We start from the raw sequence: 22,770 nt of genomic DNA on the forward strand, positions 1-22,770 counted from the left end.
TGCCCTTTAAAATAAACTTTGACACCCTCTCCCGGGATCCTGGAGACCCCTCTCAAGGTGGCGCATTCATTCTTGACGAGCAGAACCCTTGACTCTAGCTCTTTCTTCACTGGACATGTAAATGCCGATTGCTGTTCAAACTGCTAGATCAGGCGAACCAGTGGCCAGCATGCTAGAACCAGCACCCCCTGGCCGTCAGGGGACCCGTATTGTCATTTCTGCACCCATCATTTGTTAGCCCTGTGACCTGGACATACCATTTCCATCTCTGAACCTTAGCTTCTCCAGCCAAAAAAACAGGTCATCACACCATTGCTGGGAAGGTGATGTGCTGACTGTAAGGAACTCTACATAGTCAAATGTTGTTATTTCTTAGTACCACCCACCAAATGCATGTGGGAGAGACAGGATGCAATTCCTCATGCTGAGGTCCAGGCTCTTTGCTCCACACCCAGGTCTGTGTCTTAAGTCAATGCCTTGGGTCATTTATGCCTGAAACTTCCTAGGAGATGAGGAAGGAGAGATTTTTAAAGTAACTAACACAGAAGCAAAATTCTCTTCAGTCTTTTCTATAAGCAAATGTTCATGAAATGCTCTTCTTTCTATGTGGCCATCATTTCATATTTTCTCACTGACATTTCCCTGTGATGACATTATTAATACCTAGTTTCCTAAAACCACCAACCCTAACAACAGAGCAGCCCTTAGGCTAGATTGTGATGTAGGTGAAGGTCATTGTGGGGGATGCTTAGCCCCTCTCATCCCTGGCTTCCTTTTCTTTCTGTCCGAAGGGCTCCTCCACATCAGCTGCAGAAACTTACACTATTTATTTCCTTTTCTCAAATGTTCAGCGGGGAAGGATCTAATATCCTCATTCTCATCAGGATATAAGTTATCCAGGGAAGTAGGTGGCACCCAGAGCCTCCGATTCAGTGGGTGCTGGTCTGCATTTTTAACAAGCTCCCTGGGAGAGCTGACTGATAGACTAAGTACCTCGTGGGCAGGGGATGTGTTGGTTGGCTCACCGCTGAATCCTTGGCAGCTGGGACAAGCTTGACTTATGGTAGGTGTTCAATAAGCTGCTGAATGAGGGTGCCCAGTATAGGAAACCACTGCATAAATGTCTTCCCTTCTTCTCTTACCTCCTTTGCAACTCTATGAATTTGTTCAGTAAGTCATTACTTAATGTCTTCACTAGGTGGTTGGAACTGCAGCAAAAGGGTAGCGAAACCAATTTTACCGTAGGCCAGTTGATGCAGACAAGAGTTAAGGTCCTAGGGCATCTCATCAATGCTGAACAAAATGGCATTATTTGAGGATCTCCTGTATCTGAGTGTATCAGTTTGCTAGAGTTGCCATAGTTAAGCACCACACACTGGGTAACTCAAATAACAGCAACTTACTTCCTCACATTTCTGGAGGCTGCAAATCCAAGATCAAGGTGTGGGCTGGGTTGGTTTCTTCCGAGGCCTCTCTCCCTGGCTCGCAGATGACCTTCTTCCTCTGTGTCCTCATGTGGTCTTCCCTCTGTGTCTGTGTCCTATCTCTTTTTCCCATAAGGACACCGGTTAGATTAGATTAGAGCCCTGCTCAATGACCTCATTTTAAATTGATGAACTCTTTAAAGTCCTTATCTCCAAGTAGAGTCACATTCTGAGGTACTGGGGGGCTAGGGCTTCAGCATACAAACTTTGGGGAGACACAGTTCAGTCCTGAATACTTAGCAAACCCTTGAAGTCCTACAATGATTTAATCATAGGATTTTACCTGTCAGGCAGGAGATAGGGGGCGTGGCTTGTGAGACATCAGGCTTTCCTGGCGTCTTGTGTGCCGTCATCCCCAACAAGCAGCTGCTATAAATGGAACTGGTCCTAAAGAAACACAGTTTTCTCCAGGACTTGGAGCAACTGATTGGACAGTACACATGTTATCGTTGTGGCCACGACAAGGACAAAGTGAAATGCCTTAGGTACAATGACATGGAATGCAACAAGGAGCGTCAGGCAACGGGAGAGGCAGAGGGGACTCTTGCAGACACAAAATGCTAATAATGTATTTAAAAAAACTATTTTCTTAAGGCAGACTTGTTGTTTGATATTTCACTCTTATTTTTTGTGGGATCTTTTTTAAAGGAAAATAAACCCCAAGTAAATTAGAATGTTGCAACCTAATAGCATGTTCCAACTCATAAATGTTTTTCTTTAGAGTTCATTTGGAAGCATTTCAGACAGATCGTTAGGATTATTACTTTTTGGGATAAAATCACGCTTTTTTTTCCAAACATTTCTTCCTCAACTCATAACCTTCCTCTCAGTAATATTTTGCATGTTGCAATAAAAACTCAAGGAAGAAAGGCTGCCTCTATTTTTAGATGAACACATTTGCCAAACTCTGGAGACGCGTCTAGGAGACTTGTCTAGATGCCTGCTTCCCACGGACGTGGGCTCTTTTTCCAGTACTAGACACGTAAGCCAATTTCATAACCCACTTGCAGTCAACATTGCCATGTTTACACACCATCTTTAACCCCATCATTTCACACATTATCTTTAATTCCATCATTTCTCTTAACATCATCCTTGTACGCAAGTGAACAGGCCATGGGTGGATCCAGGTAAAAATCTCGAAAACCCTCAGTCATGCAGGAAGGGGCTTAGCAGAGACAGGGCCTGGATGAGAAAGTGCTGGGAGCTGCGAGCATCAACAGTGCCAAGAGGGGAGCCAGCAATCTGTGGACCATGAGTCCTGGCAGCTGAGACCTGGAGGTGAGCAGGCTGATGTCCAGGTCTGGTTAAGCCGGGGACAGAGCCAGAAAGGGGCTGTCCCACCATGGAGACAAGAGAAGAGCCGAACCCTGCAGGAGCAAAGCTGACTCAAGAAACAAAGGCGAGTCCTGGATTCTAAATCAGAGCAGAGGGAGTGCAGTCATGGGACCCCATCCAATTCTACTGAACTCTTGGTTTTCCCATCTGGAACCTTGAGGACTTCACCAGAGATTTGGCAATGGATGGTGACTTGTCCAGAGTCATTAGGAAGCCAGTGGCAGAGTGAACTGAAATTTAGAGTTTCTAATTTTTTACCCTCTACTCAGTAATTTTCCACTTGAAATAAAAACATTCCATTTAAAAGAGGGCTTCGGAGATGTTAGGGATTCAATAAGAGATAATTTATTGATTATATCAAAATCAGCCCGTAGGTGCACAGAAACCTGTAAACAAATGTTTATAGTGACTTTCCAAAGATTGGAAACAACTTCTGCCCCTCAGCCAGAGGTGGATACACAAACCGTGGGCCATCTGCACAGTGGAATACTACTCAGCAATGAAAAGGAATGAACTTTGGACATATGCAACGTCACAGATGCATTGCAAATGCACTAAGCTGAGTGGAAAAAGCCAGAACTAAACGGCTACACACCATGTGCCTCCATTTATGATGTTCTGGAGAACAGATGAGCAGAGACGGAGGCTCGGGGCGGGGGTGGGCATCACTACGAAGCAGCATGGGGGACGCTATTGGGTGATGGGACTGTCCTCTTCTGGAGTGTGGTGGTGGTGGTTACAAGACCAGATGCATTTATCAAAGCTCTTCGAAGAGAATACTGAGAAAGAATAAAATTTATTGTATGCAAAATACACCTTAATTTTAAATTTTTTTAAAGAGAAAAAATAGCCTGTAGATATGCTCCTGGGAGGCAGCATGGTAAAATAGTTAAACGTGTGGGCTCTGTAGCCAGAGGCCTGGGTTCAAAGCTTGTCCTCCACATCTAGGATTGTTGTGACAAAGGAATTAGTCTATTTAAAATGTTTACAAAGCTACCTTTTGTTTGATACATTTTGCACAATTGTCTAGTGTATCCTAAGGATAAATACCTAAAAGTGCCAATGGCAGTCAAAGGTTTGCATTGTCATACATGTCACCAAACTACCTCTCAAGAAAATCGTGCCACTTTCCCCAAGAAGACATACAAATGGCCAAAAGACGTGCACCCTCACTAGATTTTCATTAGGGAAATGCAAATCAGTGAGATACCAGCTCATACCTGCCAGAATGACTATCATCAGTAAGACAAGAAAGAACAAGTTTTGGAGAGGATGTGGAAAAAAGGGAACGCTCGTTAAATCTGGTGGGAATGAAATTGTTACTGTATAGGCTTTATGCAAAACAATATGAACTTTCCTCAAAAATTAAGAATAGAGCTACCTACCATATGACCTAGCAATTCCTCTTCTGAAAATTTGAAAATACTTATTCATAAAGATATATGGACCCCTGTGTTCATTGCAGCATTATTCACAAAAGCCAAGACACAGAAATAACCTGTGTCCTTCAACAGCTGAGTGGATAAAGAAGGTGTGGTCCGTACAAACAATGGAATACTGCTCAGCCTCAGCCGTAAGAAAAGAGGACATACTGCCATTGGCGACAGCATGGGTGCATCTCGAGAACATCATGCTGAGATAAGTCAGACGGAAAAGGGCAAGAACCATGTGATTTCACTTCATATGTGGGACATAAAGCAGAAAGCAACGGACAAAAACTCATAGACACAGATGACGGGATAGTGGGTGTCAGAGGGGGAGGGGGAGAAAGAAGAAGGTAAAGGGAGTCAAACATATGATGGTAGAAGGAGACTGGACTTTGGGTGGTGAGCGCATAATGCAATACACAGATGCAAGTACAACAATAAAAAATATAGAAAAAATTTTAAAAGAAGTTAAAAAATAAATAAAATGTAAATCAATAAGAAAAAAGAATCAAACATTTGAAACTTATATAATGCTATTAACCAATGTTACCCCAATAAATTTTATTAAGTGTTTAAAAATCGTGCCAGTTGATATTCCCACAAACAGAGCATATGAGTTCTTGGTCCTTGGCTTTCTACCCAATAGTGCCTAGTTCTAATCTTTATATTTTTTCTAATTTGAAAGGTCAAAAATGATATCTCCTTATTCCTTTCATTTGTATTTCCTGATGCCTAAGGAGGTTGAAAATCTTTTAATTTACATGAGTTTCTATTATAAATTAGGGTTAATGATAACAATGAACCTTTATTTTTTACTAGGTCCCAGACATTCTTTTAATCATTGAAAAGTACTCACATTTGATAAGTCATGTACATTATAAACATCGTCCCTCATTTCTTTCACTACTCTTTTAACCTTGCTCAGACTTTTAGCTAAAGTTTAAATTTTAAAATTTCCTTTGTGACCCCTACATTTTTGGTCACCTTTAAGGGAATCTGCCCTTTAGAGAAACCACAGTCTTTTCATGCAATTGTTAGGCTTCCATTCCCATGTTCCTCATGTATTTAGAGGTTCTGTATAGCAATTCTCATTGTCCAGAATTATTTCAAAATATTAATTTTTTAGAGGGCTTCCCTCTACATCAAGATGGCGACATAGGCAGACATGGCTCACCTCTTTACACAACCACATCAAAATTACTACTAAAATATAGAACAGCCATCACTCAGAAGTGTCAGAAATCAAGTTGAGTAGAAGTATGACAACTATGGAATTACAGAAACCACATCCATCCAGACTGGACAGGGGTGCAGATGCAGAACAGGTTGCTCTCTCACCTACGTGTCGTGGATAAAAACTTGGGAGGGATAACTTGGAAGCAAAGAATCCCAGCCCCACACCAGGCCCCCCAGCCCAGGGTTCCAGTACCAGGAAGATAAGTCCCCACAAATTCTGGCTGCAAAAACCAGTGGGGATTGAGTCAGTGGAAAAAACTTCTGGAGCCCCAAGCAGTTCCTCTTAAAGAACCCACACACAGACTCACTCCCTCTGAGCTCCAGTGTCAGAGAGACAGCTTAAAGGACACCAGTGGCATACTGGGAGAAGCTGCCATCAGGGCGAGAGGAGGACACTATCTCTTTTCTGAGTCGTCCCCCATGCAGAGCCATGGAGCCAGCAGACTGGTGCCATACTTGAGACTCCATCAACCTGGCTAATATTATTTGAACTGCCTTGGAGATCCCCAGAGACTCCACCCCACCCAGTTTAGAGGCCCACCCAAGCTGCTTTTCCATATGAATGTCTGGTCTTGGCTCCTGGTTCACAACTTCCTAAATCCTATCAACAACAGCTGGTCTCAGTGAGTCCCAGGGCAGGAATTAGCAGCAGCCAGTTTGGTTTCACAGCTTGGCTACACCTGAGAATCTCATAGCCCAGCACAAGTAGCAGCCTTTTCAGATTGCTTTATAGCTCAGGAAGGGTGGCCCCTGGCAAAACACAGGTCCCAGTTGGGCTTGGGCTGCACCACCCAGGAAACCCCAGGGCCAGCATACCCAGTGGACAGCTACAGACCACTTCAGAGCACTGTCACCCTGCCCCTGCACTGCTGATCCTCTATGGAGAGTAAAGGTTGGTGGTCAGTGGTCACAGCCAATCCTTGCAGCTGACTGGCCTGGGTAAATCCCTCTCATTGATCTACCAACAGCAACCAAAGCTCAACTACAAGAGGAGGGTGTGCTCAGCCCACACAAAGGGTACACCTTGGATACTCAACTTGGCTGATGGGGAAGGCTGTGCCACTGGACCCTATGGGACACCTACTACATTAGGCCACACTGCCAAGACACAGAGTCAAAGGAGCTCTACCCAATATATAGAAACAAACACAGGGAGGCTGCCAAACCGAGGCGAGAAAGAAACATGGCCCAAATGAAAGAACAGATCAAAACTCCAGGAAAAGAGCTAAAACAAATGGAGATAAGCGATCTATCAGATGCAGAGTTCAGAATACTGGTTACAAGAATGCTTAAGGAACTTAGTGAGGAACTCAACAGCATAAAAAAGATCGAGTCAGTAACAAAAGATACACTAATTGAAATAAAGGACAATTTACAGGGGAGCAACAGTAGAGTGGAAGAAGCTGAGAATCAAATCAGTGATTTGAAACATAAGAAAGCAAAAAACAACCAATCAGAATAATGAGAAGAAAAAAGAATAAAAAAAATGAGGATAGTATAAGCAACCTCTGGGACAACTTCAAGAGGTCCAACATTCACATCACTGGGGTGCCAGAAAAAGAGAAGGAGCAAGAAATTGGAAATCTATTGAAAAAATAATGAAAGAAAACTTCCTAATTTGGTGAAGAAATACACATGCAAGGCCAGGAAGCACAGAGAGTCTCAATCAAGTTGGACCCCAAGAGGACCACACCAAGACACATCATAATTAAAATGCCAAGGGTTAAAGATAGAGAGGGAATCTTACAAGCAGCAAGAGAAAAGGAGAGAGTTACTTATAAGGGAGTTCCCATAAGACTGTCAGCTGATTTCTCAGGGAAACTGCAGACAAAAAGGGACTGGCAAGAAGTATTCAAAGTGATGAAAAGCAAGGACCTACAACCTAGATCACTCTATCCAGCAAAGCTCTCATTTAGAATGGGAGGGCAGATAAAGTGCTTCCCAGACAAGGTAAAACTAAAGGAGTTCATCATCACCAAGCCATTATTATATGAAATGTTAAAGGGACTTATTTTAAAAAAAGATCAAAACTATGAACATTAAAATGACAACAAACTCAGAACTATCAACAATGGAATCTGAAAAACAAAAACAAAAACAAACTAAGCAAACAGCCAGAACAGGAACAGAATCATAGGCATGGGAATCATTTGGAGGGTTGTTGGCTGAGTGGGGGAATGGGGAGGAAAGAGGAAACAGTTCAGGGATCAAGAAGCATCATTGGTGGGAACAAAATAGGGGGAGATTAAGAACAGTATAGGAAAGGGAGAAGCCAAAGAACTTATGCACAACCTGTGGCCGTGAACTAAGGGGGAGTGGGGATTGCTGGAGGGAAAGAAGGTACCAGGTGGAGGGGTGCAAAAGAAGAAAATTGGGACAACTGTAACAGCATAGTCAATAAAATATACTTAAAAATATTACTTTTTTAAAATTCCAAAATAAAAAAAGTAGTGCCAAGCAGACTTCAGCATTAGTATTTCTCAACACGATGAGAGAGTAAGAAGTAAGAAGCAAGAAGGCAGCAGATGAGAAGTCTCAGAGTTTATGAACTGTGGGCACTCGGGCGGCCGTGGTGATTTTCCTGCTGTCTTCCCTTCCAGCCATCCCCCAGGAAGTTTTTGTTCTCTCCTCCCTGCACCCTGCCCACCTAAAGCCAAACATCAAATCTACACTCAAAACAAGGCTGATGTTTTCAAATAGAACTTCTTCCAACTCCAGAATTTTCTTCATAGATTAATGAAATCTGACTCTGTAGTCCAGCTACCACTTTAAATACTTGGCTCTTCTTTTTCATTTAAAAATAACAATTTTGAAGTAGTGAAATACAAAACGGAGGTGTAATGTGTCTCCTATGACCTCACATTTTTAGGGTTATTTTTTCTTGCTAACTGATCCTGCGTTGATGCTAATGTCCCTTTTTTGTATCCTTAAAAGTACTGAGTTGTTCCATCAAAAGCCAAAAGGAAAATAAACCATGTTTCTCGGGCAATGTGAGGTGCTAACAAAGGACTCCAGCATTTTGAGAATTGTTTTTGATGAACAGGAAAGAACAGATTTTAGCTTCCATTTTTCTCTTCAAGGAAAAAAAATGGGTAAGTGTCTTGGTATAAAGAAAGGCACAGTTTCTGTTTGTTGGTTTTCAGAATCTGCCTTTGAGAAATTTCTATAAGAAAGTAAACGTTAGGTAATAGCATAAGACCTGTTGTCTCAAAGTGAAGGAGAAAGTTTGCAGAGTTATGAATCCAAATATCAGTACCAAAATTCTTTGGTTTTTGATTATCATTTAAATTCCTAAACGTGACAGAATAGTGCAGAATTAAAAGCAGTTGTGTGTGTAGGTTTTTGTGTGTATATATGTACATGTCTTTATGCTTAAAGACAAACGGTTGATCATACCAGTTGTATTTCTTCATACTGAATTAAAATGGGGAAAAAGTATGCTTAGTTTCCACTGTTCAGAAACCACAAAATAAGAAAAGGTTGGTGTGAAAAGAAATCCTTTTCCCTTCCTCAATCTACATAGTTCAAATCTTTTCTTGTTATATTTAAACTATATCCATGGACGACAGTGTGTTTTGGGTTCCTCTGCTGGTTTAAAGATGGAAATAAGACCATTAATTTGGCCCTTCCGAGTGGCTCTGGTGGTAAGAGCATTGTCCTGTATACCGAAAATGTTGCTGGTTCGATCCTTGGGCAGGGCACATAGGTAGGCTGTGGGTTTGATCCCTGGCCAGGGCATGTACGGAGGCAACCGATCGATGTTTCTCTCTCACACTGATGTTCTTCTCTCCCTCCCTCTCTCTCTAAAAAAATCAGTAAACATATTATTGGGTGAGGATTAAAAAAACCATTAATTTGAACCAAAAAAGTATATATGTGTGTGTGTGTCCCTACACATGATGTGTTTATGTGTACATGCATACATTTAGGTGTGTATACATACAGGGTGGGGAAAAAGTAGGTTATAGTTGTGAGTACTCGAAACAGTTTATTCTTCTATTATTATTTATTAATTATTGTATTATTTTCCATACAAACAACTATAAACCTGCTTTTGCCCCACCCCATATATATGCACAAATATAGAAGTACAAGGTCTGTACAGAAGTTATCTAGCCACATAATATGAAAAATAGAGACATTTATTGAAGAAGGTACAAGATACAAGAAACATTGTACATAGGACAATGATGCCTCAGTCCCCTTCAAAGTAGGTACCTTGGGACCTCACATGGTTCTCCCAATTACTCTCAGCTACCCCATCATATTTTCCTTAATCTCATCAATGGTCTGAAATCTCTTCCCTTTCAAAGGTGATTTTAGTTTTGGGAGAAGTCAGAAGTCACAGGGTGCCAAATCTGGGCTGTAGCGGGGCTGAATTACCTGGGCGATTTGATGTTTTGCCAGAAAATTCTGCATGAGACATGATGCATGAGCAGGAGCATTGCCACGATGAAGCTGCTAATCACCAGTTGCCCACAGCTGTGGCCTTCTGAATCATCTGAATAGTTTTTGTGGAGGAATGTTCAAGCTTCACATAAAATTTGATGCAGATTTGTTGCTCTATTCATTCAGTCATTTTGAATTTCCATGACCACACAGTACACATGCTCACTCCATGGTGTGTACCACCCCCACTGACTAGTACAGTGAAGTCAACATTGTTCACACATGAGCATTCCAGTCCACTCTCCTTGGCTGCCAGGTTACATCGATGTCACCCAAACCTTCCTCATTATGTTAACAATGGCTGGACTTTTTCTGCACAGACTTTGTATGTTTGTATATATTATATATAACATATATATGGAAACCACATACTACTTATCAAAACTTATCACATGTTTTGGAAGGACAAACTGGTTATGAACAGAAATCAGAAGATCAATTCTCCTGCCCGAGGGAGATCAGAGGTTTTTGATGTCCCAAGCACCAATGCTTCTAGCCTGTTCCAGCAGTCACGATACCAAGGTGGTATCTCAAAAGAAAAACATACTTTTGTGGTAGATAACTGTGTTCTTGGCCTCTGAAAGACTGTGGCCACATTCTCATGAAAAAAGCTGTGGCCTATTTTGCCAGTTATTTTACTTTTATAGAGCAGGAAAATTCCCACCCTAAGGCACAAGAATTAACATTTCTGAAGAAAAACGCCTCCTACTCAAGATCACGAGGAGGGTGTTTGTCAAGTTATCACCTATAATGACAATCTAGCCATGGTGCAGCCCCTTTATTACTTTCTAGAATTTTCTGGAATAGAGCCTTTGTGCACATACAAAAATCCAGCAGAATTTAACTGTGGTTTGCATTAGCTTGTGTTAATAACTGTCGCATTCCTTCCTTCACCTGTCTTGTCTTGCGGATATTACCTTGTCATTACTTATCGCCCTAAATCACAGGCATTTATAAATTCCTGTTCTGCATCTGGCTCTGTGCCTGGTACTGTGGGTGCAAAGATTATTTATATCAACCCATACCATCCCATAAAGTATTTCTGATAATCAAACCTGAACAGAGATTCCTGCCCTGAGGGAGCTTACAGTCCTTTCTCTCCATTTCCAGAGACTTGATTCTTACAACTCATGTTATTTACAAAATGTCTACTCTTGGTATATAAATATTTGGATCCGAAAACAAAGCGCATAATTCCTCTTGAATCGGTATTCATAACGGAACTCTCCTGTCCGGTGTCATGCCAACAGATACAGCTCAGGCCAAGGGCCACCTGGTTGCACTTGTCTAAATACTGAGCCCAACGATTACACAGGAAGAACAGAGTTCATGTTTCTTCAAGTCAGTAGTGCTTTTTCCTCTGACAGAGTAAAAAGTCACTGACATACTTGAAGAGACGAATATAACAAAAAAATGTGAAAATAGTTAAAAAGTTGAAGTTATGGTATGATTTTTTCAAATGGTAGACTTAGAAACTGTGGCTTCTGGCTTCGAAGATCTGAACCCTTACATATTAGCCAATTGCTGAGCACAGTGTGAGCATGACCCCTGAAATGGTTTAAGACTGCCCCACTGCCCCAATTACAGCCCCATCTTAATGTGTTCTTTAATCTCGTGGATACAAAGATCCTTTGATGACCTTCATTTGACTTACTTCAGCATTAGTGCTCACATCTTTTAAAATATGGAGCTTTGGAGTCTAATCCTGGGCTACTATCTGAACTGGATTCTGTATAGATAAAACCGGAGACGTTCTGGCCATGGTTTTCGCCACGAAGATGTTTGAGTCTGTTTTTTTTTTAAAAAAAAAAACAAACAAACATTTTAACCAAAATTATTGTATCTTAGGTTGGCTTCTTCCAGAGTAGACTTTAAGACAAGGATTAGAAAGCAAGCAATTTCTTTGAGAAATAATCCAAAGAAAATATTGCTAAGGGAATAGGGAAGAGAGATGTGGAAAGGAAGGTGTAATAACAGGTTATTATAAAGAGGTTGACACTGTGGGCAACTAGGGTTCTGTGTCGCCGGGGAAATCTGCGAGACGGGGAAGTACATGCCTCAGGGTCATCCCACCTGAGGGGTGATCCATCTCGGCCCAGCCAAGAGGGGCCCCAGAGAAGAGTCATAGCTGCTTGTAGTCTGACCCTGTTGCCACGTCCTGGAAAGGTGAGTGTCAAGGGAATGTGACTCCAAATCATTTCCCTGTGAAAACTCCATTAAACCAGTTTAATTCCTTGATCACTTTTCCATATGGAGTGTATTCCTGCCCTCTTCTTTTTTTCTTTCTTCTGTTCTACTAGAATTAAGCAATTATAGTTTCAATATTCAAAGTTTTCTCCTGTGGCCATTATTTTTACCACATCCAGTGTCCTCACCTCTACCTCTAAACTTAATTCTGCATACTTAGTCATTGTCACTTTTATTTTCATTTGATTGTATTCACCAAGAGTAACCGTGATGAATTAGATGAAGAAAAACAGAGTTCTGCCCATATATTAGCCAGTTGCTGAGATCATTGTGAGCATCACCCCTCAGGTAGTCTAAGATCACTCTGCTGCCCAGGCCTGCTGTCACCCAGCTCTGCCTCTTCCTAGTTCTGTGAACTTTAGTGAACTTACAGGTTAGCCTCCTTAAGCTTCAATTTACTTGTAGGCAAAATTGCGCTAATAATAGAGACTTCCTAACTTCTTGTTAGGGATCAGGTAACGTAAGTTGTTTAGATAACTTTCCAGCCTGAAGTATATGTCCAATATGTGTTATTTATTATCATCGTTGTTACTTAAGATCATTATAAGGATATGCTGATTATTTCACATACTGCTGATCATTTTGCCAAAAGTATACTCACCATTCGCACTATTTGTAGAGAGCAAGTGGTTGTCTCAAGACGACAGAGTGTCCCACTCTGTTGGTAATACTACTGCCTCATAGGGTTGTGGCTGGTGGGAGAATAATAAAACGGTATGTTTAAGAGCCTGGTGCACAGCAGGCTCTCTGCACATGCTTTTTCCCCTTTTGCTTTCCTTAAGGGATGTGCCTTGCCTCTGGAGGATGGGAGAGCTGGTGTTATGATGAGTTTCTTAAGCATTTCTAGAAGGTTGGCCTTCCTAAGTCCAGAAGGCTTTGAGAGCTACTGGTCTACGTGTCATGTTGAACAACTACAGTGAGGTTCCAATATCCTTTCTAAATGTCTTGAGGAAGGTACAATTTGCTATTCTTATTGTTGTGACCCTCACTCTGCAATCGGCATTTCAGGATGCGCGATGTGCTATTGATGATGATGAGCTCAGATTGCTTCTATAAAATTTGTGCATGTGTTTTGTGTTTCTGTCTCTTTTAGATTTAATTGTGGGTGCATTCGGAACAGGAAAAGTAGCTGTCTACAGGTATGTGGTTGGTGGTATGCAGATGTTTTTTTTAATTGAGGTATAATTGACACATAACATTATCTTAGTTCCAGGTGCGCAGCGTAAGGAATCAGCACTGTACACACTGTGTCACGGTCACCACACTAAGTCGTGTTACCCTCCACACCACGCGTAGCACCAAGTTTCTTTTGCTGGTGATGAGAGCTTTTAAGGTCTACTCTCTTGGCTTTCCAACATACAATACAGTCTTGTCAGCAACAGGCACCATGCTGTTACATTGCAGGGCTTACGTATTTTATAACTGGAAATGTTATAAAGGTTATAAAGGTGGACTTTTGACCACCTTTACCCATTTTGCCCATGGCCCACACCACCCCCGCCACCTCTCTGGCAACCACCAGTCTGTCTGTTCTCTGTATGTACTTTTTAAAAAAATTCTTTTATTTTTCAAATTTCACATGTAAATGAGATCATATGGTATTTGTCTGAATTTTTTCACTTAACATAATGTTCTCAAGGTCTTCTATGTTGCAATTATAAGATTTCCTTTTTTATAGCTGAATAATATCTTATTGTATATATACACCACATTTTCTTCCTCCATTCATCTATCAAATGTTGAGTTTTTCTTATTGTTTCAACTGCATTTCTTTTTGTTGTTGGTTTTGCCTTAAAGAGTATATCTCAACCATTTATTTGGGAGAACGCTTAGATATTCTTTTTAAAGTTTGGAGGGATTTTTTTATCTCATTTTTTATCTTTCATTTATCCTTGTCTTTTTATTCTCGTACTTGATGACCAAACTTCCAGTCCCTATTAGCATAATGTTAAATAAAATATGAATCTTAGCAGAACTTATAAAACAAAACATTTTTAGATGTTACTATATTTAAATGCTCCCCTTTGCTTTAGAAATGCATCAGAATGTGCTTATAGAGAAGGGATGTGGGGTAGGAGGGTGTTGCTGTGTCCCTTGACCTCTGTAATCAGGTGAGGACCCTAAATTGGGGAACAGAAAATACCAGGAATTCATAGCCTCCACCAGCCAGCATTGGGCAAATGCTCCAATGTGCGTTCAGTTGTGACAGGTCTGGCTTCAAAAACCTGGCCATTCCCACACACTCACAACTTGTCATCTTGGCCTAGTTCCTATAACTTTCTGAGCCTCTGATTTTCATCTATAAAATGGGGATAACAATATTTATTTATCAGGTTATTTTAAAAGGAGTAAGTGGGAATCTGCATGTAAAGTACACAGACTAGTAACTGGTAGACAATTGGTGCTGAACATTTTTAGATTCTTTTTCTTCTTAAAAAAGTTCTTTATGGGAATGGGAGACACTAAGTCAGGATATGAAGATGAAAGGCAGAGAGCCGACCCAGGTGTTCCGGCGCACACTGCCTGGCCTGGCTCTGCTCTCAGAGAGAGTCTAAAGTTAGGTTTCCAAGAGTAGGTAAGATTCTCTTCCTCACCAGTTCCCCAACCAGAGCGCTGATTTATACCAGCCACTGTCCACTTCAGGTGATAGAGAATCAAATGATTGAAACACCCAAAGTACCGCGAGCGTGAGGCTCTGTTTGTTGTGGCCACAAGGGTGGGCCGATCAGAGCTTATGAAGTGAAACCGACTGGCAGTCCACCTGCTGTTCTCTGAATCCACCACCACAGGTGCACCAAGGTCACGTGTTCCGTGAGCTTCTCTCAGCCCATTACCGGGCACAACAGGGGTATAAACACAGGCCCCTTCCCGCGAGACTTGGAGCTCCTCTGACAGGCAACGTTGGCCTCCCCTGTGCCCTGCTGGAACTTTCCTACTGGACTGCCCCGCTTCCCTCGCTCCTTCTCAGGGATCCTCCCCGCATCGCAGTCTGAACACGGGCTGCAGCCTCCTCTACTCTCTTCCCCTCTTTCCCTCGTAGATGTTCGCCCCCTAAACGTCTTACATGGCGAATCCTGCCTCATTGCCGCTTTTCCAAGGACTGGAGCCAACACAACATTGAAAACAAAACTATATAACAGAGCATAGAGAAATAGGGTGATGGAGTGTAGGGAAATTCCCAGTGGTCCCCATGCTGCAATCATGGAATTGATTGAAGTGTCCGAGACAACACTCGGCCCCAAGGCGCAGCCCTCCCACCGTCAGAGAAGAATGCAGGCAAAGCAGTATCCTTTCCTGTGGTCACCTGCAGCCTGGGCTCCCAGCTGTCATTTCGTGGAACTGAGCTATAAAAATTGTCCTCTCTCCTTTTCCTATGACTTATATTCTCATCTGGTTATGGGTTGTGGGAATTGAGTTCAAATTAGTCCCTCTTCTGGAACTTGGCTGCACATTAGAATCACCGGGAAGGTTTGTTGAACATTCCAGCACCTGGGCCTCACCCCAGTGATCTGACTCAGTTTGCCCGTGGTGGGGTGTGGGCATATCACCTCTTTCAAAGTTCCTTAACTTTAAAAGAGGATGCTTACATTTTCTGTCAGGATTGAGAACCACTGCTCTGTATGGAGCTAAATCTGCAAAGCGTGGCTAGAAAATTACCAAACTAAAAAAAATCATTGACCAGTAAGGTGAGAAAATGTGGAAAACTCAAGTACTTACCAACACAAATGACCGTAGGATGATGCATACAGATATAGTAGCAGACCCCAGAGAAGTGTTTCATGGCCCTCTCACCAAGTACCATGAACCCACTCCCTAAGCAAAGTGTGGTGACTTTCTTTGCCAGGCCCAGGAAGGACATCCTGTGTTTGTATTCACCAGCTCCCAGAGGTAGTTAGTTGGGTCTGGTGCCCACCTGTTCAAGGCATGAGGCAAATCCTTGGCACAAAGCCTGGGAATGTTGGTAGTGGCTTCTAGAAGTGGGGTGGGCTTCTGCCTTTGGCTCCTGTGGCTAATTGAAATCCTGTGTTTTCTCCCTGCAGAGCAAGGCCGGTGGTGACGGTGGATGCCCAGCTTCTGCTGCACCCGATGATTATCAATCTGGAAAATAAAACTTGCCAGATTCCAGAGTTTACGACCTCTGTGGCCTGGTGAGTTAGTCCAGCCAAATCACTCAGGGATTTTGTGAAGACACAGCTTCTGGGTCTGTCAGTTTGGGGTGGGCCCTGAGACTCTGCACTTCTAAGAAAGCAAAACAGAAAAACTCTGAGAGGATGCTGATGCTGCAGGTCTGTGCACCAGACACAAGTAGCAAGCAGTAAGTCTTTCAAAAAGTAAATAAATAAAAGCCAGGATGCTGACATGATGCTGATTTTTTTGCTGTCAACTTATCACATGAAGGCTACCTCAGCCTGCAGGCTCCAGGTGAGATGAGAAGTACAGGTAACTCTTGAACGACGCAGGTTTAAACTGTGCAGGTCCACTTAATATGTGAATTTGTTTTTTATAAATATAGTTGGCCCTTTGTGTCTGCAGGTTTCGCATCCTCAGATTCAACTAACCATGGATCAAAAACAATATTTTTGCATCCCCAACCGCAGATTCCCAACTGTGAATCAAAAAAGGTATTTTTACATTCGTGACTGCAGATTCCCAACTGCACAGCTAAAACACTGTTTCCATCAGTGGTTGGTTGAATCTGCAGATGTGAGGGGCTGACCATACCCTCAGAAGTTCAACTTCGTGGGTTGGGAGTAAGCAACCCTACCTACCACATATTCAAAGGTCAGATGTATAAAAACATTTGGGAAAGTTTCTAATGAAACAGATCTTGGGGATCTCTTTCAGATTCTTGGCATGTTAAAAAAAAAAACATTAACCAAACTGAAAATATAATAAAATATCTTGACTTTTGCTTTTACGTATAGTATGGATACCACTTTTCGGACATAGTACCAGAGGAGACCCAGAAGAAACCCAGAATTTATTTATAAAAAAATTGTGTATTTATTCTTACATGTTTAAACTTCAGTCACCTTCAAAACACTCTCCATTTGATGCAATACACCTATCAAGATGTTCTTCCCACTGCTCAAAACAGTTTTTAAACTCATAGATTTTCATGCCTTTTAGTGCTTCTGTTGTTTTTGTTTCATCTCGTCCCCACCAGTAAAACGTTTCTCTTTAAGGACTTTTTTCATCCAGGAAACAAACAAAAAAAAAGTCGCCTGGTGCGAAATTGGGTGAATAGAGAGAGTGGCACATGGGGGTCACTCTGTTTTTGGTCAAAAACTGCTGAACACCCAGCACAGTGTGGGCAGGTGAGCTCATGAATCACCCATCATGAAATGGGCAAACACATTGAAAGAGTCTTCAAAAAAATTCACTGTAGCTGAACAGAACCTCTCACAACAACACCAGCTGGCACAAAGATACAGATAGGTTCCTAGAACACTCACGTAGCGGGAGAAGCCTGTCCTACAAGGGGCCCCCCTCACAATGTCCTTTTTTCCTTCAGTAGTCAAGCTTGGGTTAAAGTACTTGATTTCCTTTGCTGAAAATAGATGTCAGTTTTCTAACTTAGCACGTACAGTTAGACAGAAGGTAAACATTATAAAAATAGAGATTTTTGTGTCCGAAACTCTATTTTTGTGGCCGTGATCTCATCATCAGGATAGCAGGAGAATTATGCTTCCTTCGCCTGGGCCATTAGAGCGCATGGCTTATACAACTTCTGAAGGAAAGGGTTGCTTTTGAATCTTGCCAGTAATCCAAAGGGACTACAAAATGCAACTCGATTTTAACACCACCTGAGAAAACGCCACCTTGTTTTTAATGTGTGGCCGCAAGGCTCAGCAGTCTGTCTGACTGGGTAGTGCCACCAGGGTATGTCTTCTGAAAGACCCACAAGGACTTGGTGTGTTTCAGATTTGCACTCGTTTTCCAGAGATGTGCACTGACTCAGGCAGCCCGTTTGGTTCCTGAGAATGGAGTCTTGACCCAAAGAAGTTCAGTGTTTCCAGCCAGTTTAGCATGCTGTTGATGGCTTTTGGCTAGGAATTCATAGTCAAGGCAAAGCCTTTGCGGGTGGAGGGTGGGGATGAGGAAGGCCCTGAAGAATTCTTTAAAAAACATTCTTTGCTGGGAGCTCCCATTCTTAGAGGTCTGTCCTCTCCTTAACCAGCTTTTGAACATAGCTGGGGAATGCCCTGAGCACACTTTGAAATGGTTTAAAACCATAAAATATTATAATGAAAACCTGATCTGAGAAAATAGGCGAAAGAGCTACTACCTACCCTTGCCCCGGCATGATTAAAGACCATGAGAGGAGCTGGGAGAGCCGCTTGGGTATGAGTATGAAAAACTCAGTATTTCCCCCATAGTCCTGTGTTCACACATTCACAGCAGAGTGGGCTCCAGGCTAAATTCCTCTAAGCACGTGTTTGTGGCACGCTGTGATATAAAGTGTTGTTTCAAATTAGGTAATTTTTTCCCAGGGTTTTTAGTACAGTATTTTTGTTTTGTATTTTATTTTATTTTTTTATGTTTATTTATTTATTTATTTTAAAATATATTTTATTGATTATGCTATTACAGTTGTCCCATTTCCCCCCTTCACTCCCCTCCTCCCTGCACACCCCCTCCTGCCCACATTCCCCCCCTTTACTTCATGTCCATGGGTCTTACATAAAAGTTCTTTGGCTTCTACATTTCCTGTACTATTCTTTCCCTCCCCCTGTCTATTTTCCACTTTTCATTTATGCTACTTATTCTCTGTACCTTTTCTCCCTCTCCCTCTCCCTCTCCCCTATTGATAACCCTCCATGTGATCTCCATTTCTGTGGTTTTGTTCCTGTTCTAGTTGTTGGCTTAGTTTGCTTTTGTTTTTGTTTTAGGTGTGGTTGTTATTAACTGTGAGTTTGCTGTCATTTTACTGTTCATATTTTTGATCATGTTCTTTTTCTTAGATAACTCCCTTTAACATTTCATATAATAAGGGCTTGGTGATGACGAATTTCTTTAACTTGACCTTATCTGGGAAGCACTTTATCTGTCCATCCATTCTAAATGAAAGCTTTGCTGGGTAGAGTAATCTTGGATGTAGGTCCTTGCTTTTCATGACTTGAAATACTTCTTTCCAGTCCCTTCTTGCCTGCAAGTTCTCTTTTGAGAAATCAGCTGACAGTCTTATGGGAACTCCTTTGTAGGTACCTGGCTCCTTTTCTCTTGCTGATTGTAAGATACTCTCCTTATCTTTAATCTTGGCTAATGTAATTATGTTGTGCCTTAGTGTGTGCTTCCTTGGGTCCAACTTCTTTAGGACTCTCTGAGCTTCCTGGACTTCCTGGAAGTCTATTTCCTTTGCCAGCTTGGGGAAGTTCTCCTTCATTATGTTTTCAAATAAAATTTCAATTTCTTGTTCTTCCTCTTCTCCTTCTGGCACTCCTATAATTCAGATGTTGGAACGTTTAAAGATCTCCTGGAGGTTCCTAAGCCTCTCCTCATTTTTCTGAATTCTTGTTTCTTCATTCTTTTCTGGTCGGACGTTTCTTTCTTTCTTCTGGTCCACACCGTTGATTTGAGTCCCAGTTTCCTTCCCATTGCTATTGGTTCCCTGTACATTTTCCTTTATTTCACTTAGCATATCCTTCATTTTTTCATCTAATTTGTGACCAAATTCAACCAATTCTGTGAGCATCCTGATTACCAGTGTTTTGAACCGTGCATCTGATAGGTTGACTATCTCTTCGTTGCTTAGTTGTATTTTTTCTGGAGCTTTGATCTGTTCTTTCATTTGGGCCATTTTTTTTGTCTCAGTGTGCCTGTTACATAGTAAGAAGCGGAGCCTAAGGTATTCACCAGGGCAGGGCAACTCACATCGCTGCGCTGTGATGCTGTATGTGGGGGAGGGGTCTGAGAGGGAACCATGGCGCTTGCTCTGCTTTCTGCGGTCTTTCAATCACTTCCCCAACTACCCACAAGCAAAGTGGGCCCTTACGGTGCTGATTCCTGGGTGGATGGGTATGTGTACTTTCTAACACCTTGTGGGTCTCTCCAATGAACTCTCCTGTGAGGCTGGGAGTTTCTCCTGCTGCTGCCTCAACCCCCACAAATGTTTTCACTCAGAGGTTTGAGGTTTTATTTCCTCGGGCTGGAGCTCTGGGTTGTGTGGTCTGTTTCACTCCCCAGTTGTTCCTCCCTGTTTATCTGCACATGAATGTGGGACTGCCTGCTCCACCAGCCGCCGCCTCACCAGGTCTGCCAGCTGCTGCCTTGCTGCGAGCCCTCTCCTCCGGGCTGCCCATCTCCGCCCCTCCTACCAGTCTGGATGAATGTGTCTTCTTTAACTCCTTGGTTGTCAGACTTCTATACAGTTCAATTTTGTCAGTTCTGGTTGTTTTTTGTTTTTAAATTGTTGCTGTCCTTCTTTTGGTTGTGTGAGGAGGCACAGTATGTCTACCTACACCTCCATCTTGGCCAGAAGTCTCGTACAGTATTTTTATAAAATTTAAGTAGTTTTAACAGATTATGTGATCTGTTTGGTTTTATGTAAAGAATATTACTTTGTAACAAGAAAATGTCTTTCTTTTCATACACCATTTTCCTTGTTGCATTAAGTCATGTTATTAAGATAAAAAGGCAACTTGGTATATGGACAAATATATGGAATATGCCCTTACAATTCTTTACTTGATTCTGTGGCATACATTTTCTGAAAGATGTTTCGTTTTCACATTAAAAAATTTTGGATGGTGGCTTAGAGCATTGGGAGATGAAAGCTCATAGCTGGTTCAGTCTAGAATGAGTTTCTCTGATACCTTTTTATTTGTTCTAAGAATTTGGCTCAGTTTTTCTAAAATGGTTGAGAAGCATTTGTTGATTTTATTTTTTGTAATTTTCATGTGTATTTTAAATAACCTTGTACTGTACATCTGAAAACTATTACGTACACTCTAACTGGGAAATAGTTCTTCACTTCCATCGATGTGAATTTCTGCATCTTTCAAATAATGATGTAGTTGTATAAAGTTCTCACTACTAGAATTTCTAATTTTTCATTTTATAAATTTAAAAGTCCACACACTTCTCAAATCTGAAAAAGACTTCACATATGCCTAACTATGTATAGTATTTGCTATGAATGAAATAGGATTGAATTGGTCAGGCTGAAAAATGAATCGCTACTTAAATCCTGGTTCACATTTATCTCATTCTTTCTCCATCACCCGTGGCTATGAGCACTGTTGTATCACAGAATCCTTGTTCCAACCATTACTGCATTGGGTTGGGATTTGTGTTACAGGGTTTGTAGTGGGTTGTCCTGCCTCTGACTTATCAGAAGCACTATGGACCATTTCATGTAGAATTTATGTGATGAGGGAGCTCAGTTGATCTTTTTTGTTCCAGTCAGAACCATTCATGCTATCATGCACTGTATCGACTATGAACATAAATTCTAGTTTGAAATTTTAACTCAATAATTATTCATAATAGTTCACAGCTTTCTTTGATAACAAAGGGCTTCCAAAAAAGTTGGACGCAGAAAAACAATTCCAATTTTGAAAGCCAGACCTGCTAGTTAATTTAAAGATGCGATTAACTGTTTGTCTCCCCTGAATATATCTAATAGAAGTAGAAGTGGGCTGGAATTTATGATTTCTCTGGGGAAGTGGTAAAAACATTGTAATAACAGAGAAATCTCAGGAAACTTTTGGCTTAATGGCATGTGGCAAATTATTTACCCTGAAGGGAAACGTTGACTGAGGTCACGGTAGATAGATGAATCCCAGATGTGACACATTTTCATTGTTTGACACAGGAAGCTGACACATAATTAATGTATGATTAGGGATTATTTATTCCTTTTGGATTCTGTAGAAATATTCTAATCATACAATATATTTTACTAGCAAAAATGTTAAGACTGTCATTAAATCATCCTTAAGTATTTTCTTATATTTTTACTTCCTTAGAAATGTGAAAAAGACCCATCTCAAAGGCTGGCTTATGTAGGGCTTGACATTTTTCAGGAGGGAGCTGAGCACATTCAGCCAAGTCAGGCAGAGTCAACCAGCCATTTTTATTCCTTCCATGGCCACAGAACAGGCCCGAGTGCAGGTCATCCTACAAGCCATGGCAGACACTGCTCTGGATTATGTTCAAGGCAAAACTATAACGTGTCTCTTTTTCAATTTAAATATTTTATCATTTATGCTGTTACAATTGTTTCAATTTTTCCCCTTTTGCCCCCTGCTACCTAGCCTGCCCTCCCACTCCTTCAGGCAATCCCCACACCGTTGTCCATGTCCGTGGGTCATTCATTTACGTTTAAAGTGTCTCTTGTGCACCTCTGCCTCTTTTTATTGTCTTTATATGTCATTTCATTGTACCTGCCTAGCTGAGACAGCCACTCTATGCCCCTTATGATCCTTCTCTCGCCATTCCCTCTTCTAGCATTTCTGCCTCAAATTGGATCCCACCCCCTAGCAAGTTACCGCCCAGTTCCCTTCTCCTTCCCAGCAGAGTGAGGATGTGGGTTAATCACACCATGGTGCTCCATGCCTCTTAGGATTAAATCCAGATTCTTTAAC

The 22,770-nt window shown here is 41.7% G+C and overlaps 1 protein-coding gene across 1 annotated transcript in view; it reads left to right on the forward strand.

Moving 5' to 3' along the window:
- Nucleotides 1-22,770, forward strand: part of ITGA8 (integrin subunit alpha 8) — a 176,908-nt gene that overhangs the window by 76,572 nt on the left and 77,566 nt on the right. The window contains exons 14-15 of the mRNA XM_024578009.3: nucleotides 13,275-13,320; nucleotides 16,222-16,329. Of these exons, the coding sequence (XP_024433777.1) occupies nucleotides 13,275-13,320; nucleotides 16,222-16,329 (154 nt within the window). The remainder of the gene's footprint in view (nucleotides 1-13,274; nucleotides 13,321-16,221; nucleotides 16,330-22,770) is intronic.

The sequence above is a fragment of the Desmodus rotundus genome, chromosome 4, assembly GCF_022682495.2.
Source record: "Desmodus rotundus isolate HL8 chromosome 4, HLdesRot8A.1, whole genome shotgun sequence".
Taxonomy (NCBI): domain Eukaryota; kingdom Metazoa; phylum Chordata; class Mammalia; order Chiroptera; family Phyllostomidae; genus Desmodus; species Desmodus rotundus.